This window comes from Bacillus rossius, chromosome 7 (assembly GCF_032445375.1).
Source record: "Bacillus rossius redtenbacheri isolate Brsri chromosome 7, Brsri_v3, whole genome shotgun sequence".
NCBI lineage: Eukaryota > Metazoa > Arthropoda > Insecta > Phasmatodea > Bacillidae > Bacillus > Bacillus rossius.
The window spans coordinates 72,789,893-72,809,941 of record NC_086335.1 but is presented as its reverse complement, the minus strand read 5'-3'; the positions used below and the strand labels follow the sequence as shown (position 1 = coordinate 72,809,941).

Sequence of the window (20,049 nt, the reverse complement as noted above, 5' to 3'; positions counted from 1 at the left end):
CAAAAGATCCAAATGAGAACGAAAATAAATCGAATCAATCAATTTATTAATAGGTAAAATTTTTAATTGTTTTTAGAATTTTCCCCCGTATTTTTAGGTTAATAATTACAAATTTTAATGGTGGCCGACAATATGACATCAGCTGCTTGGCAGTTGTAAGATGGGGAATTTAAGTAGCTTTTAGAAATTTTAAATATTATACTAATCAAGAATTTTTAGGCCTTAATTACCTTTTCCTCATCAGCCAAGGATCGAACCAAGGACCAGAATCAATGAAATCAATCAATGTATTTTAAAAGGTAAATTTTAAAATTTTTATTTTATTTTATTAAAATATTTAGGCTTATAAATTATGGAATTTAAATATAGTGGCTAAGATTAGCGGATACTACACGAGCTGACGTTCTGGTGAGTCACTACTACACTCTAGCGGGAAGTAAATACACAAACATGGCGATAATGCATTCTAGCAGACGTAGTGTGCTATATGCGACACTAGAAATCCTAATAGCCAGATCTCAAAACGAAAATTATGACTCGATCTCGAAGGAACCTACTCATCTTATGAGAAATAAGCAAGCACTGAATTTGAATATGGGACTGCGTGCGCACCCTACTACCAGCTGCTGGAACTAAAGCTAGCGACCATAGCGAACCCAGCAGACGACAATGAACACACACACACATATATATATATATATAATGAAAGCCTCATATTAAAACTATTTTACACATAATCCTTTCTACATACGTCAAAAATATTTGTTTTGGCTTTGAAGTATGCAAGTAGTAACTATTTTGTCCCTGCATGCCAGTGGCGGATCCAGGATTTTGGTTTGGGAGGGGCTTGACCCAGCTGAGGCTAGGCTTTATCAAGGCAAACACTAAAACAATAGTGGACCCAGATGCTTTTGGAGGGGGCTTGAGCCCCTTAGCCCCCCCTCTGGATCCGCTACTGCTGCATGCTCTTATATAAAGTGCACTTTTCAACTTACTATGTCCCGTTGATTGAGTAGTATAAGATTAGACTACTATATTTACTTCTAGTAAAATTAGCGTGATTAAAAACAGCAATATTTTAAGAAAAAATGGAATTTAACTAACTACGCAAAAGCTACCATAAAGGTCATCACGCAAAGTTTTCTAAAAGCGCATGTGTCTCGAAAACATTAATCTTATAATTTACGAAAATTAATTTCTAAAAAAAAGTTTATAAATAAATTTAACGTGAATAACGAATTGTCCTTCAGTCCAACAAGAAAAAGTGCATGCTTAAGACATCTGGGTGCATTAGAGGCAAATAAATTTATGCAACAAAAGATTTAATTTACTATTATATAGTGTAATACTTAGTTCAGTTAAAATAATCTAAAAATGAGGCACTTATATCGGCAAATATTTGTGCATTTTCAAGAAATATACATAATATGCTTTCAAACTAATTCAGAAATTATCGCCTTTCAATAGTGTCTGAAGATGAGAAGCATTGGGCAGACAGTGGCTTGCCTCGACGCTGTGAAAGCAGCCGTTCCTCTGTTTACGTAACACTTAGCGACAAAGGGAAAGCTGCAGCTCGTGCAGCAAGGCCTGCTACATCTAGGCCACTAGTGAACCGACAGCCTAGCACAGGGCTTCCCAACGTTTCAGCAACTGCGTACCACTTGACATTTTTAGAAAAGTTGGTGTACTTAATCATTTAGTTTGAAATTATTTTTGAAATGTAGGAAAAAATAAAGTGTCTATTGCAAAGATGCAGGTTTTCTTTATAACACATAACTCTAAAAACAGACAATTATAGACATTAAATAAAATTGAACACCATTAAAAAAAAAACAAATTTAGACAATTATTTCAAATTGAGTCCAAAAATCAAGATTCATAAAAAAAAACAGCTATTTTTTAGTGGGAAACTTGTTGCTGTTTGTCCATTATCAAAATTTCAATATCAGGGTCAGTGGAACATAATTTGACTATTTAGTCCTCTCCAACAACAATTATGTTCCTAATTTCATTTTAAATGTATAATTGTTCAGAAAGCCCACTCTCACACAAGTAGCTGGTAACAAATGGCATCAAAAACAGGATAGTTTGCCGGAATATAAAGGGGTATTCAGTTTTAGTTCCTATCCAAAATTAATTAAAGGTTTCTCTCAGAAAGCGTCTTTCATCGAACTATAATTAGTCATATCAATGAAACAATATTTTAGTGTTGAGTCATTTGGTAACGTTAAAAAAACTGATTTCTCATCCAGTCAAATTTGGAAAATTCTTCAGAGGAATATTTATCAAAACTTACTTGAAGCGCTTCCAAGTGAACAGTCAAATAGCTACCACATCTGGCATGGGAGGTATTTCATTGTCTTCAAAAAACGATGATAGAGTAGGAAAATCAGAAAAATAATTTTCCATTGCTTGTGAGCAAAACGATTATGTTTGGTCCTTGAAGTGTAATGTTCAAAGTGTTAGGCCTATCAAAAATATTAGCAAGACATGCCAATTTTAAACATTTCATCACTTAACAAGTTCTACATGTAATATTTTTTTTTACTTAGAAACATAAAAAATTCTGGTCGCAGTTCGAATAACCGGGTTAGAATTTTACCTCGAGATAACCACCTGACTTCAGTTTATACGAGCGGAGTCTTAACTTACCACCCATATCTTCACAGGCCAAAGAGAATAATCTTGAGTGAAGAGCTCTAGCCTTTATAAGGTTAATAACCTTCACAGCATCTGACAAAACGGAGTTTAGATTTTCTGTCATTCCTATAGAAGCTAGTGCCTGTCAGTGGATAATACAATGCGTACTGTGACATTGTGGAGTTAAACTTTATTTATTTTAGCTGCTAGCCTTGTCAAATTTTCCTGATATAGCTTTTGCCCCATTTGTACGCAGACCAAAACACTTGGACCAGGGAATGCCTACTTTCAGCACATACAGATAAATGACGTTAAATATGTGTTCTGGTGTAGTAATTTATTCAAGTGGTTTGCAGAATAAAAACTTTTCTCTTACGTTTTCACGATAATCAAATCGTATGAACAAAAGTAGCTGCGCCATGTTTGTAATCTACTTGGAGTGCAAAATAATTGCATTCTCTCAGTTGTACAGACATTTTCTCTTCAATACTCGAAGACATATAGTATTTTTTGAATTGCACTGGCTGCCTTTTCTCTTCATACTGATTGAATAATTATCCCTAGTGACCGGCAGTAAAAGAGCCTCACCAATTGTGTGAGGCTTTCCATCTTTTGCAATTTATAACTAGCTAGATATGACGAGTTTATCAATTTAGTGTCAGTATGAACACATATTGTCATACATTGATTCTCCTTTTTACATAAAAACTATTTTCTTTTTAAAAATTCAATGGGTTACCATCATAATCACAGTGCTTAGTATTTTGATGCCGCTTCAGTCAGGAAGGCTTCATACTTTGACTTGAAAGTGTTTCTAAACACACAACACATCGAGGAACTGGGTTGTCACTGTATTCTGTGCAAGGTTTCACTATAAATCCGTACTGTAAATAACTTTAATCGTATTTTAGGTTGTGTTGTGGTTTAACTTTTTTGAAGCCATCTTTAGAGGGAGAAGGCATCGTTAAAAATAGCTTCATAATTTACTATAAATGCACAACATTTCAATTTACACAACACAACAAATATATTGCACAATCATGTAAGCTCTTTACGCATAAAAAATGTTGGTGTTTGAGGAAACTGACATACGCCATCCGTTAAGTTCAAGACTACTGCTTACACTGAAGTCAAAACATGACAAAGGGAAGTGGAGTAGTCACTGATCACTAGAACTGAGGAAGTAGATAGCTGAGAGGGCAGGGGTAGGGGCAGAGGTAAGTGCGCGCACCTGCACACACAGTCACCTTGAATACTTATTGCTCATGTCAAAAACATAGACTTGTCATGTAAATTCTCCTGACGATATGTCAGTATGTCAGCATTTAATCGCATTCCACCTGCAAAGTTGCCACATACCACTAGTGTACGCGTGACACCAGTTGGAAAACTCTGATCTAGCAACATCATTCCATACAAATTAGCTACAGCTAAGCTGCAAGTGGCCTGACATATCGGAAACTACACAACATAAAGGTTAGCTACAACCAGAATGCTAGAGAACTAACGTCATAGCAATAACATACCATACAAGCTACATCTAGGCCACTACTGAACCAACAGTCTTGCAACAACATCCCACAAAGGCTAGCTACATTTAGGTCACTAGTGAACCGAATACTCAAAAACAACGAACTAGCTACAACAAACAAAATGCTAGCTACATCTGGTCCTCTAGTGAACCGAGAGGAAAGCAACAAACCTCGTAAAGGCGAGCTCAATCTAGGTCACTAGTGAATCCAGCCTAGCAACAACACAACATATATCTAGCTTCATCTAAGCTGCAAGAAAGTAGACTGCATAGCAACAACATCCTATAAAGTCAACTATGTCTAGGCCACTAGCAAACGGACTTCCCAACAACAACAAAACATACTGCAAGCAACATTAAAGCCACTTAAGCCAACAGTCTAGCAAACAATATTGTTGCGGGTCGAAATTTTCCATGGTTCTTGAAAACAAATTTCAGGACTTTACTGATGGAACTCTGTCTGGCTACTATGTTTACTCGCCGCGCGATAATTGTGGCATGGGGCTGACGCGGTGAGACCCTTAGCCGTGGGCTGTGTTTCAGACAGGGAGGCCATAGCCCCCTTCCTCCTTGTGGAGGTGCTCAGGCTCAGATAAAACGAGCGCATTTTATTAGTTGTATGTGTTGTCATGTCGTATTAGAGATTTGGGTTATCTAAATTGAGGAATGTTGTGTTATGTAAATATTTTAAGTGTGTATTTTTTAAAAACATTTTTGGCAATAAAAATTATTAGTGCAGTCGCTTCCTTTATGGTTAGAATAAATATCCAAAGGGAAAATGTAATTATATGTTTATACTAAAACACTGGGAACAAAAAAATTATCTTAATATTTTTGGTAAATATTTACTTGGGCGGTATTTCTGAAAAAAAATGTTAAAAATACGAAAATACCTTTTTTTTTATGCTCTTCAACTTCCTCTTTTCATTAAAAGTGGCGGAGGTAAGAAATTCCAAATACTTTAGGAGATATCGAATTTTTAAATTTAATCATATGTAGTTGAGCGGTATTTGCGAAAATAAATGTTAAAAATCCGAAAATACCTTTATCATATGCTCTTCAACTTCCTCTTTTCATTAAAAGCGGCGGAGATAAGAAATTCGAAATACTTTAGGAGATATCGAATTTTTTAATTTTGCAATACAAGACCTGTGGAACCATTCGAGCGGCGCCATTTTTGTTATTTTGCCGTGTGTTCGTGAATACGTGAATCGTGAATGCGTAATTAATAAAATGGTTGATTAGGTCAGGTCAGTTACATTATTAATACTTTCAAACTAAGCCGACATTAAAAATTATTTTGTGAATTAATTTTAATGGCTGTTTAGTTTTAAAATATTTATAATGTAACTGACCTGACCAAACAAACCCGGACAGAGGGTGAACAGTAAACTAAAATGGTCGATTAGGTCAGGTCAGTTACATTATAAATACTTTCAAACTAAGGTGATATTAAAAATAATGTGAATTAATTTTAATTATTCTTTAGTTTTAAATTATTTATAATGTAACTGACCTTACCTAACAAACCCGTAACAAAGGATGTACAGTAACAACTCACGTAAATTTTTTTGTTACTTATTACTTGCGCAACAATATCAAAATAACAAATAAGACTTTAAAATTAGAAACGTTAAAAACTCACCTAAGTTGGAGGCGGTAATTAAACACCGTTTTAAACAATTATTCAACTAAATAATCACGTATTAGTTCATTTAAATTCTGGCCTATCACGAACAATCACGTGACATCATTATCCAATAAAAAAATAGATACTCGTACGTAAACAAGAAACAATGGTGCACGCACGCCACAGGAATGCGCTGGTTTTGTGCTGAAATTTAAAAATTCGATATCTCCTAAAGTATTTGGAATTTCTAATCTCCGCCGCTTTTAATGAAAAGAGGAATTTGAAGAGCATATAATAAAGGTATTTTCGGATTTTTAACATTTTTTTCCGCAAATACCGCTCAACTACATATGAAGAAATTTAAAAATTCGATATCTCCTAAAGTATTTGGAATTTATAATCTCCGCCGATTTTAATGAAAAGAGGAAGTTGAAGAGCATAAAATAAAGGTATTTTCGTATTTTTAACATTTTTTTTTTTTTCAGAAATACCGCCCAAGTAAATATTTACCATATTTTTTATATCTTTTTCACGAGTTAATTTAAGTAATTGCTAATATTTTTGACGTGACGTCTAATAAAGCGATGAACGCGGACTGCACGCACGAAAAAGTGTCCCGTAACGCACATTGTCCCACTACGGATGTGTCCTGATATGCTCATTGTACGCATGCGTGGCCTCTCTCTTCCACTCGATTGGAACAACCTTCAATATGACTTTTCAATTATATTTTCGTCGTTTGAATTATTAATATTATGTAATTTAACGATCGTCCACCGATTTTCAGCACAATCGGTACGGTTATTTAAAAGTAATGTTGAATATTCAAATACGTTTTTAACGAACAATGGTGTTTTACAGTTACACATAATAATTCAAATTACACCCGGGATCTTTTGCACAATGTTTTAAAAAATATTGTAACACATTATAAATAAGTGTGGTGTATTTGGGATGCGTATTTGTTATAAAATCGTGTTATAAAAATGAAATAATATTATTCCCCTACCGTGAACAAAATTTTTATAAATATATGTATATAACATCTGAAACTATTATTTCTAATATGGCCTCGTGGCCATGCGGTTAGCATAGCTAACTACTGATTTAAATATTGACGGATCGAATCCCCGCCGCCGCTATACTTTCATTTTTATACTTGTAAAAATAAATATGGCGCACGCGACACTACAAAAGTAATAAACATATTTGAATTAATGAGTGCAAACAAAAGTAAATTTATCAATTAAATTGTAGATTTAATTTCACTCCTTCTTTGTATCCATACAAAATAGTGATTATTCAATAAAAATGATTCAATTTTATTCATAAAAGTATGCAGAGATAGCTTTTATCATACAAAAGATAGAAAAATTAAAAAAAATTACTTCCTCAAAGAATAACATATTTTTAATGCCTAAATGGTTTGGTTGCAAAAACCTATTACGGCTCAGTCTCAGGCCGAATTGGATATTTAATTTTCTTCTGGATCAATAATTTCATCAATGTTTTGTTATGACGTTGTCAAGATAAACTATCGTCCGTAAACTGACTTTACAGACAACCATTTTTTTTAAAATAGGAATTGTACAGAGTAAGGTAAAATTAATTTTAGAGATAACTATTCTATATACCTAATTGAAATTAACTGGGTCATTATATAAGTATTACAACTATGTCTTTTACGAAACAAAATAATAAAGTTCACTTACTGTAATAAACAAATGAGTTTTCGTAAAACATTAAATTCTTGTATAACTGCTTTATTAACAAATACCTATTATAAACAATAAATTGAAAATATTTTTTGAGTACATTATATATTTTAAAGTATCAAATTGTTTCTGTATTAAAAAAATAATAATTTTTATTTTACATTTTTATTAAATTTCCAACGCAGAAAAAAATGGCGATGGCACGTGGTCTTAGCACAAACTCTATTTTTAATATAAATATAAAGAAATAAAAAAATAATTGTAGCTAAGGAGTCGAGACTAATTTTTAAGAAAACATATTTTCTTAAAAAATACATTTTTTAATATATTTAGGATATATTGTATCATCTTACTCGTCGTAAAAAAACAAACAATTTGAGTTAAAAAGTTTAATTTAAACTTTTGGTATCTGAATAAATAACTAATTAAAGAGTTATTTGTTCGACACACACTAATCACAAATCCAGAATTATATTTTGGCAAGATATGCCATTCATATAAAAATTGCTTCCTCTCCTTTTCCACTTGAGTGAAGGTCTAGATACGCAACTGCTCTCAGTGCGAATTTTTTTCCTTTATCAGCTTAAAAACCCGTATAACTAGATATTAATATCTAAAAATTTATTCATATTAAAATAAAATAATTAAATTAACTGTTGCCACACCTCCTAAAAATGTAATTGACTGACCCACTTCTTGAGGGCAGACGGTTCTAGCCACCCGCCTCAGCATGAAGACAACGACTCTGGAAGAAAATGAACTTCTGTGTGTTCTTTGGCGGTAGCATTACAGCCCGCCAACTTTCCTTCAAGAAAATTTTCGTGCCTGCTCTGTCAGTTCAATTCAAATATGGATGAAGTAATGCTAAAACTGTGATGGTATGCATATTTCCCCTTAAACTTACTTTTTTTTTCTCCAAATATGTTACTAACGACGTTTCTACGACCACTATAACAGCAAATACTAATTTACATAGGCAATCTGTGTGTGTGTATGTATGTAGATGATCACTGACTGTCTAAGATAAGATGTCGATAAACCACCAACATTCTAATTTCCCACTCCTTAATCCAGAATTTCGGTACTTCTTGATGAAATTTTGTACAATTGACATTCAGTCTAATATGAATGTTACTGTCTACATCTACAGACGTTTTGGACAGACAACTTAAAAACACCGTGTACCCTCAGGCTTTGTAATCAAGGAATATAAATATACATCTCTAGTTATATTCAAGCTTGGTAAAATTTTTCACTATTGACCTTGAACCAAAATAAAAGCAAATCACTCTCTACCTAAGATTGTGAAAAATATACCTCCATCCCCTTAATTAAGCTTAGTTACTTTGCGTTAAAGCCTGGCAACACCGAGTATTTTAGCTATTTAATAAATTAAATAATGCTAAAATTGTGATATGTATTAATGGCATTTGTCTATTAGAAGCTTAATAGGTACTTTAATTGCATTTTATTAAGTTCTCAGAATTCTGAGGTATTTCTCCGTATGTACTTTGCTAGCGTATCCACAATATATGTAAGCTGTAAACTCGAAATAGGAATCTGTTAGAACAACTGAAAACTCATTGGGATTTCACCGGAAGTCGGTTTGAAAGTTTAAAAAGAGATTAAGAAAGAGCATTTTATTAATTTTCCAGGTTTATGGCACTGAATCGCAGTAGTTGAAACTGTTTCATGTTTAGAGTATATTGACGGTTGTTTAAATTTATTGTAGTCTGCCTTGAACGTGTGGGAATTTAATTGTTTTATTTATACTTACATTAAATTAATTATAAGGCATCATGATTTTAGATAATAAAAGTTCATTGATATATAATAAGGCAGTTCAGCTGACAATAATATTTTTAACAGTCAGAACTCGTAACTACGCGTGACACCACTCCCCCTTTTGTAAGTCATGTTCTATGTTCAATGAAAGAATATTGCAGTGACTGTATAAAACTGATTTCTAGACTTTTGAGATTCACCAATGCAGAGTCCTGTTACAAATAAATGTCAGGTGTTACTAGGTTCCTAGTGAAATGCGGCAATTTTATCTAGCTTGATGTCGGATGGTATCTTGGCCAGAGATCACGTGTTCGGCTAAATATATTATCTTTGAAAGATTTGTGCAATGGGAGTGCATGACTTGATGTAAGTTTTTGGACATACGCCATTGCTAAGAACTTTTTCTGTTGAAGAAAAACTAAAAAAATAAAAAATAAAGAAATAAATAAATAAAACCCTAAAAAGACAAAAAAAAACACAATTAAGAAAAAAATTGCTGTTGTCAACAAGGATATAAACACCACAAAATATTCCGTAACAGGAATATGGTCAACAAAACAAATAAAAACAAAGAAATTGTTGACCATATTCCTGTTACGGAATATTTAGTGGTGTTTATATCCTTGTTGACTACAGCAATTTTTTGTTTAATTGTGTGTTTTTTGTCTTTTTGTGGTTTTATTTATTTATTTCTTTATTTTTTAGTTTATAGTTTTTCTTCAACAGAAAAAGTTCTTAGCAATGGCGTATGTCCAAAAACTTACATCAAGACTTCGGCTAAAGAGTTACCACCTCCAAAGGACAAAGCCGCTACCCAGTCTTCTCGAGGAAATAAACGTGCGGTGGAACTCTCAAGTGAAAAAAGTAAAAGTTCTTAAGCTACCACCAATTTCCAGTATCATTACTTGATATTAGTTACCTGTTAGAAACTGTGTAAAATAAGTGTATTATTTCCCGTACCAAACAAACATTTGCTTATAGTAATGCTGCTCATGATTTGAGCGGCGGTGAAAGAACTGCGCCTAGCTTCGTCGACCTTTGCCCGGTCGTGAGAGTGCAGTGTTTTGTTCTCCTCACAGTTTGTTTCTCTTACTTGTTTCTCTGCGAGCGTCCGGCACTATCATTCGGGCGACTATGAGAATAGTTACATGTCCTTGACTAGCTGGTCTGATCAGGTTTGACTCTACTGGGTGCCTTGTGGCTGATGCACGAGGCAGCGAGCCACTTAAATCAAATAATTTCTTAACTACCCTTTTTCGTAATTAAGTTTTCGCTCCACCTTTTAAAATTTCTGGCTTTACCACTGCCTACTTTAGCAGTTCGTAAATATTAGCTCAAGAGTCTTCATGTTGCGAGGGCAATCCTCGAAGTGGATATGATTGTCTCGATACTTGCTTTTAAATTTAGCGTATTGATTTACAAGCTCAAATTAAGTTTGTGATTTTCGTCAGGCTATAGTAAGGTTCGTTGTCTGGTGTGTGGAATGAGCTGTCACAGTTGGTCATAGCCTCCAGGTTAAAGGCACCATGCGTGCGAGTCCTATTTACTTGTTGCGTTGTGCTGCAAACCTACATTTCATTATGTTTAGTATACCTTTGTGCCCTTGAATTTTATAATTTAAGCTATTTGCAATAACCTTAAAATATATTCTAATGTTAAATTTTTGAGAACTATTGTTTGGGTGCTATAAGCTAAGTTAACTAAATATTGTGTGTGCCCTTTAGTTATTAATGGAGTATTTGTTTAGGCAACATAGCCTTGTATTTTGCATGAGATGTAAGAGCTCTTGGAGATTTCTGAAACCGCTTTCATTGTAATAAAGACGCTTGTGTATTCTTCGATAATGAGATGTAAAATTTTCTGGTAAGCTCAGTGCAGGTATTTTCTGATTAACTTAACGTAATAAGTGCGGGAGTGCTATCACTGTTGTAAATTTTCGGTTAAATTGTATTTACATATTTTGCATTGTTGTTTTAATATTTTTTTTTGTTATAATAAGTATTCCCTAACGCCTATGTGATAAAAATCGAAATTTTGGCTGCTTTTCTGTTATAAAATAAAGTTTTCACCAAACAAATGTACATATGTTAAAGTCTAACCGAAAACCTCATAGCAATTGTTCGTCTAATGGTTTGTTGGATCACTTCATATTGGTTACTCACACGTACTTACTAATATTGATGCATTCCCGGATATTGACTTATAGCTATGTAAAAAAATGAAAATTAGCATGAATAACTCCAAAAAAATCTTAATTGTATGCAAATCATAATATTGCAGAACATTTTGTGAGTTTAGTAATATCTAATCATTTGAATGTTTCACCACGCCCGAGGAGAACAATACCAGGAGAAGAAAAGCGTAATGTCTCGGTAGATGTGTGGGAGGTGACAGCCGGTGGGCGGATATGACGTCAGGTCGGCGCGGAGACCGCCAGACGTGGGCGCTAGAGGCGGTTATGGGCATGGCGACCAGCACGAGTCGTGTCCGTTATGTCCATACCGGCGCAGCCAGCTTCGCGCCTCGCCGCTTCAACACAGACCCGCACTCGCAAGCAGACCTCACTGGTCTCTGGTGGCGCCGTGCCACACGACTCATGAGCCCGCGCCGTGCCACACGACTCATGAGACCGCTCCGTGCCACACGACTCAAGAGCCCGCGCTGTGCCACACGACTCATGAGCCCGCGCCGTGCCACACGACTCATGAGCGTGGCGCCGTGCCACACGACTCATGAGCCCGCGCCGTGCCACACGACTCATGAGCCCGCGCCGTGCCACACGACTCATGAGCCCGCGCCGTGCCACACGACTCATGAGCCCGCGCCGTGCCACACGACTCATGAGCGTGGCGCCGTGCCACACGACTCATGAGCGTGGCGCCGTGCCACACGACTCATGAGCCCGCGCCGTGCCACACGACTCATGAGCCCGCGCCGTGCCACACGACTCATGGGCGTGGCGCCGTGCCACACGACTCATGAGCGTGGCGCCGTGCCACACGACTCATGAGCGTGGCGCCGTGCCACACGACTCATGAGCGTGGCGCCGTGCCACACGACTCATGAGCGTGGCGCCGTGCCACACGACTCATGAGCGTGGCGCCGTGCCACACGACTCATGAGCGTGGCGCCGTGCCACACGACTCATGAGCCCGCGCCGTGCCACACGACTCATGAGCGTGGCGCCGTGCCACACGACTCATGAGCGTGGCGCCGTGCCACACGACTCATGAGCGTGGCGCCGTGCCACACGACTCATGAGCGTGGCGCCGTGCCACACGACTCATGAGCGTGGCGCCGTGCCACACGACTCATGAGCCCGCGCCGTGCCACACGACTCATGAGCGTGGCGCCGTGCCACACGACTCATGAGCGTGGCGCCGTGCCACACGACTCATGAGCGTGGCGCCGTGCCACACGACTCATGAGCGTGGCGCCGTGCCACACGACTCATGAGCGTGGCGCCGTGTCACACGACTCATGAGCGTGGCGCCGTGCCACACGACTCATGAGCGTGGCGCCGTGCCACACGACTCATGAGCGTGGCGCCGTGCCACACGACTCATGAGCCCGCGCCGTGCCACACGACTCATGAGCGTGGCGCCGTGCCACTGGAGCGATACCCGCCCGCACATCGTGTGGCTTGCCGAGATCACTCCAGGCAACTAGTCCGGAACTATCTCCAATGTCCTAGTCTACAAGCCGTAAAGCCTCGTACCTATACGTACTCCATCGCCTCTACGCACTCCCGATTTAGGGTGCATTACTATGGTCGTATGAGTACAGCTACGAGACTTAAAGCGCTAAAGGCACGATTCTAAGATTTTAAGGTGACAGTACTACCGCGATTATAGTTAGCTCAGGACGACTTGGAACATAATCAGTGTTCAGGTATTCTGTATGAAGCACGCTGGGAAGTTGTTCGTATTTTCATTTTATCATACACTTGAAAAATTAAATCAATATCATCACAAACGTACTACATTACCAACTGTTTTCATTTTTTATTTATTAAAGAAACACAACAAATGACTAATTACAAGATTAACTTAAATGTGTGATTTTGTTATTTGTATTTGAAAATGTACATGCTAATGAGAATTGGTGTCGGCGTTAGTGTAGACGTGTGTGTATATATTTGTGTGATTATCATATTAACTTTGTTCCCACTCACTCGATTTAGATAGATAAATCGCTTTAAGATGAGGCTTTTAGGGTATTTTAAATAAAAAAAATAATCTTATGTACCAATAACTATATTTTAAGCAAGCCCTTAAAAAATTAAAAAAAAAACACAAAAAATTGAAAAGCTAAACGACATACTACTACTGGCACGCCGCCGGGCAATCTGCGGTTCTGGACAGGGCGTGGTAACATATCGAAAGAATAAGAACATATGGCAACATTATTAGGCGCGCTTAGCAACGATAAACATGATGCTTGTCTAGCTCATTCACTATGTAGCTCGAAGTGAGAATTTTTTAATCTCGTCTTTAAGAACACAATTACAGTATTCTCTCTCAAACATGATATATGTTACGTGACCATTCTTTATCACTGAAACTTGTAATAAATCTCGCAACATCAACTCGGTACTGGGTACTCACCCTTGGCCATGCAGTGTTGGTTAAGTGTGCACAGGACGAGAGCGCACACTATGGCTGTCCTCCAGACGACACCCACTGCCATCTCGCCTCAAGTACCAGCGCACACGCTCGACGAACTGCGCGGTTGGCAGCAGGGAGCTCACTGGCACGACCACGTCTGTCGGCCTTCCCCTCCCACCTTCTCCTCCCCCCCCCCCCCCCCTGAGTGGGGCCGCAGGTAGGCCGGAGGTGGGAGGCCGCAGATACTGTATACTGGTTACTCCACTCGCGCCAACTCGGGCCAGCCTCCCAGCTCTCCACACGTCGCCTTGGCACACGGTTCATCGACTCTCGACTGCCGAGTCTCCAGTGGTTCGCCAGCAGCTGAGTCGCCAGGCCTGCTTCTCAAGTAGGCGGTCAGTCCCGGCAGGGGCCATGTTGACGCCCCATCAAGCCACTGTTCCAGGTGACGGCGAGGCTCTGGCAGCGTGGTATCCCCATGGGCAGTTCATGTCTTCAGCCCATGCGCGGGTCGTGCACGAGGACCTGCCAGCACAGACTTGGCTGCTGGGCCAATCAAAGCCCTGAGCCCATTTACTTCTGAGGGACCTAATATCTAACCAGGAGGGGCCTAACCGGGGTCTGGGATGACGAAAGAATCAGCCCCCAAAGAAAAGACGTTCAGGGGCTCGACCTTAAAAAATTTGAAAATCAAACTCTTTGAAACAACAATTTAAGCCAACTTGGAATATTCTTTTCTGATAAATAATACCAAGGAGGTTTTTAAAAATTCTAACAATCAAACTCTGTTGAAAACACGTCATTACACGAGGCAGTAAAATCTCTGAAATTTTCTTCTAATACGAATTCATGAAAACCAAACTGAAATTGAAAGATAATGAATGACAAGCACTTCAAATTACATGCTAGTTACAATTTAATTTTTATTTTTTCCATTTATTTTCATTTCTTATCACGCAAGACTAGACAAACATGGAATGTTGAAATAAAACAAGTCGTCGCGGGGCCCTGCTAGGCGTGGGGCCCTGCTAGGCTCGAAGCCCTGCTAGGTGCGGGAACCTGCTAAGCGCGTGGTCCTGCTAGGAGCGGGGTTGAGCTAGGTGAGTGGTTCTGCTAGGCGCAAGAGAAAGGTTCACAAAAATCACCTAAATTTTTTTTACAACACCTATATTAAGCACAAGAGACAACAATCACCATTTACAATTAAATTACACAAAACTTAATACTGGCCTTTCAACTTGTATACTTGGCTCTCAAATCAACATCTATAATTTCCTTTTCACCTGTCTTTCTTTCTCTAGAAAAAATCGATGGCATTACGTCTGCTTGGCCGGTCGTTCCCAGTGTGTCACTAGCAACTCTAAACTTGAGGGATAAATACTCTGATGAATACTCTGATTTTCTTTGAAACGTATGTCCGCCACCGAAAATGGAAGGTTTAAAAGCACTGGAAACAACTGACTTGTTCTCTCCCTGTTTCCGCCATGCGGTAGTCAATAAACATCATAGGTTTTCTAATGCAATAAGTCTGCAATTGAGATGCCTTTACTTCCTAGCTGGCTGCGGGATGCTGAAGTAGTTGCGAGGCTAGATGAGCTCTACAGTTGCGTACCAACCAGGACGCTTGCTTCTCAGGGAACCCACGACTGGCAATTAGCTGTAACGACGGCCGCGTGGAGCGGTGACATGGGTGACTCCAGGACGGCGGTGACAATGCCGTCTTCCCACGAGCCACGACGCCGGTCTTCGGCGCTCCCACAGGCGTGTCACTGCCCTCCCCGGCACGTGCCGAGTGGCGTGGCTGATGGTTTTCCCGGGACTAAGCGATACATACACGTGGAAGTAGACAGTTACAGAGTTTACTTCTATCTGCCAGCTTGTGAACTTCTCCTTTGTTCAGCAAGGATAGAGTTCTAACACAAGACGGCATTTTTGTATTATTTAAAATGTTTTCCATAATTTTTGTAATATTTTTTATTTATTTTTATTATTTTTGATTTATTATTTGTTTAATTGATATTTATTTAGGAAAAAGTTCGCTAATTTTCTCCGTGTGCACCTGATTATTTCTGCCAATATTTTGATGGTTTTCACCGAGTGCATCTGATTTTTTCTTTCAATATTTTGTTGATTTTCTCCGTGTGCTCCTGATCATTCCCGGCGAGACTTCTGCTCATGTTTTCTGAGTGCTCTGGTTATTTCTGAGAAATTAATCTCTGCATGAAATTTTTTTTTACTTAATGAGACATGCAATTTTATTCGGAGTAACATTTAATTAGTGAATGTATGTTACTAAATCAGCATTTACAATATTTTTATCAGGTGGAATTCAAGCAAACTGTCCTTGAGACAGTGAAGAATCACTATCATGCAAGACGAACTTCCTTCTCCTTGATGTCTAGCAAATATCTCCTTCTCTTGTGATCGTGAGTGAGCATCCCGCATCCCACATGAAAAATAAATATTATTTACCTCCACGCAACATGTGGCGATGGTGTTGATGAGCAGATCTATTGGCCATGTGTCTATCAAAATTGAATATTCATCTCGTCGATGATTATTAAAATTCGTATTTAAGTATTTGTTTCTAATTAAAAATCTCAATTTGCATCTATCATTAGTTGTAGAAGCTAACATGGATCCTGGTTCGTTGTATGCAGCTGCATCAGGACACCATTGTAGATACTGCAGCAACGATTTTGTCCTGAAAAGGAATGCTAGACGTCACGAGAAGAATAACTGTGTTAAAAACCCACTACGCAAAATATTAGCTGTGATCGGTGTAGCAGGTTGTTTACACGAATCGATATCTTAAAAAGACTCGGCACATCTATAAATTCGGAAAAAATTCCCAAATTCATAAAAAAATTAATTATTAATTTACTGATTGATTTAATTGATTTCCGTCCTTGTTCGATAATTGTTCGTTACAAAAAAAGTTTATTTTAGGCAAAAAAATGCTTGTTTAATAAAATATGGTGAAAAATCCTAAAAGAGGCATAAATTAATCATCGAACAGCCTAGAATGTGTTTCCTTTTCTTTTATTTGTTTCCAAATGTGCTTACTTTTCGTTGATTGTGCTTCCTCTTTGACGAATGTGCTTCCGATTGTGCTTACAAATGTGCTTTCTTTTCATTGGTGGTGGATTGTTAAGTTGTACTCAGGACATAATTGTTCTCGTGGTTCGGAGATGTCTGGTCAAAACGCCTGATCTACTTAGGCCCTAACTATTGTTGAGTAGCCACAAAGGTTTGAGGGGTGGGAGGAAGTGGAGGGGACGGAATAAGACCAATATATGTTGCTGTTCCTAAACACTTTGATTGGGGATAGGGATAGGGATAGGGGAAGGACTGCTTTGGTAAGAAAGTTAGCCTCATAGGGTGAGGCTAAAGTAGGCCTACAGAATGGCAAAAAAAAAAAAAACTTGTAGCAAAATTGTGTAACTGAGACTTTCACTGTAACTAAACTCTAGTGCCATATTCTCTTTAACACTAATCTAAACACAACTTATGTTGCTGCTATATGTATGAATTCCTAGAGAAACATTTTTTAGCATACCACTATAAATGACAACATTATATAATTATAGCCCATTTGTACGATGAACAGGAATAACAATGTTTACATATTACCTATAAATACCCCTCTCTCTGCAGCAGTCGAGCAGTCTGGCAACAACAGCACCGGCGAAATGAAATTTGTAAGAAATTTACTGTTTTCTCGAGATGCATCGATGTTCTCCAACTCCACTTCCTGTCACTTCACTTGTATGCTCTTTGCTACTAGCCCTCCCCTGTTTCTGCTGTTCATCGGGTTGGCGCATGCATGACTTGCATGCTAGAATGCTTAAAAGGGCTTGAAATACCCTCAGTGTCGTCAGTTTTAAACCAGTGGCTAGTTGTTCAGGTACCGCAGCACGCGTGTCGTCTTGAGTTATGGCCAAACCTGATATTTAATGTTTGTTTTTAACATTTGACATGCCTTGGCCATACTATGTAGATTTTAGAGTTGCTTGGCTTCTGGGTTGTAGCCGCGTCCAAGGCGGAGATATCACCGACGTTTCGGACTCAATTATCAGGGAGCAGTTACCTACTCAATAGGTACTCAGTAGTGGCTCCCTGATGATGGCACTACAAGGTCGACCGAAACTTCGGTTATATCTTCGCCTTCGACACAACCCAGAAGCCAAGCCACTCCATACAATAATCGCGAAAGCCTGCGATTTTTATGCAGGTTTTAGCTGATTGTCTTAATTCATGTAAGGTTTTCCACCTTCAAAAATATAGATTTAGTTCAATTGCATCTGTTTAATCTTGCTGTTAATTAGATTCATGTTAGTTATTATTTTTTTGCCATGATAACCCTGCGTGTCGTCTTGCGTGACTCCTTTCTTTGCCACTAAGGTTTCTCCGCTTTATGTAGGCCTATATGGATTTTTGCTGAATGATACCTTAAAGACAGACTTTTTATCCATTTGGACTTGGAATTTTCCCTTTTTACACGCTTTATATTAGCTTCACCTGTATGTTTGTTTGTATGTATGTATGTATGTTTGTAACCGACTCCTTTGGGTGCGATTTTGACCCACTTTAAACGGTCAGATTTCATTCAAACTTCGTAGATTTATCGAGGACCGATGACAATACACTAATTTGATAGATTATTCCATTAATCAATTTGCAAAATAAGATTTTTGTCAATTTATATAAGTGGTAAAATTAAGCAAAGACGTATTTGTAAAGAAAACAATTTCGCTCATGAGCGAACTCTTTTCTTTCAGTTTGTCTTTGGCGCGATAACAAAGCCTACTAAATATTGTGACATTTAATAAAATGAAAAAATGAGAGTGGGTTATGATTATTGTTAACACTATACTTTCTTGACGAAAATATTATCTATATTTGTAAAAATTTGAAAAAAAAAACCCTGAAATAAGGGCTTTAAATGTTGTTTCTTTCGTTAAATAGAAAAACACAATTATGTCAGTAGTATAGGAATGTATGTCCGGGCACAGGCTCCAGGCGCAAAGTTGCTGGTGCCGGGTCAATGACCGATTGCTCTGACGTCACGGCGGCCATCTTGGATGGATGTGACCTTGACCTTGACCTTTCACCCTCAAACTTGTCAAATTTTGCCAAAATTGGGCAAATTTTGCCAAAATTGGGCAAATTTTGCCCAAAATTCCTCAAAATTCGCCAAAATTTCCATTTTTGTGGAAAAAATTCCACAATTCAAAAATTAGGATTTCGAAAATCCTCAAAAGTCGTTTTACCTTAGAAACCACGAAAATTCCTAAAAGCGGCTTAAAAGTCCTAAGAGCTAGCCGCTTTAAGCCACCGAGGTCATGACCTTGAAAATTAGGATGTCATGCCAGCCATCTTCGATTATGACGTCACCATTGCAATTATCGTTACGCCCGCCATCTTTAAAATCTTTATTTATTATCCGATTTTAATGGAAAAAATTTAAAAATTATAAAAAATTCATTCAATAAAACTTTAATAAAAAATATTTAAAAAACTAACATTAACGACATAGAGCTCGAAGTCCTCGGTTCGAACCCGGTGTGGGCAAAAAAATAAAAATGGCGAACGATCCTTCCCCCGTGGTGGCTGCAGGCAGACTGACCCCCACCACTTATGTCAAAGTATATATCGTCACCTTGTTTGACGTCATGTCCGCCATCTTTAAAATCCGTAATTTTGATGTTAGAAAATCGGGAAAAATTTTAAAAATCATTAAAAAAAATAATCAATTGAATTAAATAATAAAAAATTAATAAAATATTACTTATAAACTACTGTTGCACATATCATTACGGTCGCCATCTTGGATTATATAAATGTTGCATGTTTCGTTACGCCCACCATTTTGGTTGAGTACGATGTTATCGTTACACTTTACGTTATGAACGCCATGTTGGATCATATTATTGTTGCATGTTTCGTTATGTTCGCCAACTTGGAATCGTGTTATTATTTAGCTATAAATTCGGGAAAAATTCCAAAATTCACCGAAAAAATCATACATTACTTTTCATGTTGAATCGATATTTGGTTCGACCCCTGGGCGATACAAAAAAATATATATGTAAAAATACCTCAAAAATTACAGATTCGAAAATAAAACACTGTAAGTTC

The 20,049-nt window shown here is 37.9% G+C and overlaps 1 protein-coding gene across 1 annotated transcript in view; it reads right to left on the bottom strand.

Moving 5' to 3' along the window:
* Window positions 1-14,095, bottom strand: part of LOC134534389 (uncharacterized) — a 72,666-nt gene extending 58,571 nt beyond the window's left edge. The window contains exon 1 of the mRNA XM_063372853.1: window positions 13,909-14,095. Coding sequence (XP_063228923.1) covers window positions 13,909-13,990 — 82 coding nt within the window. The 5' untranslated portion in view covers window positions 13,991-14,095. The remainder of the gene's footprint in view (window positions 1-13,908) is intronic.
* Between the last annotated feature and the right edge of the window lie 5,954 nt (window positions 14,096-20,049).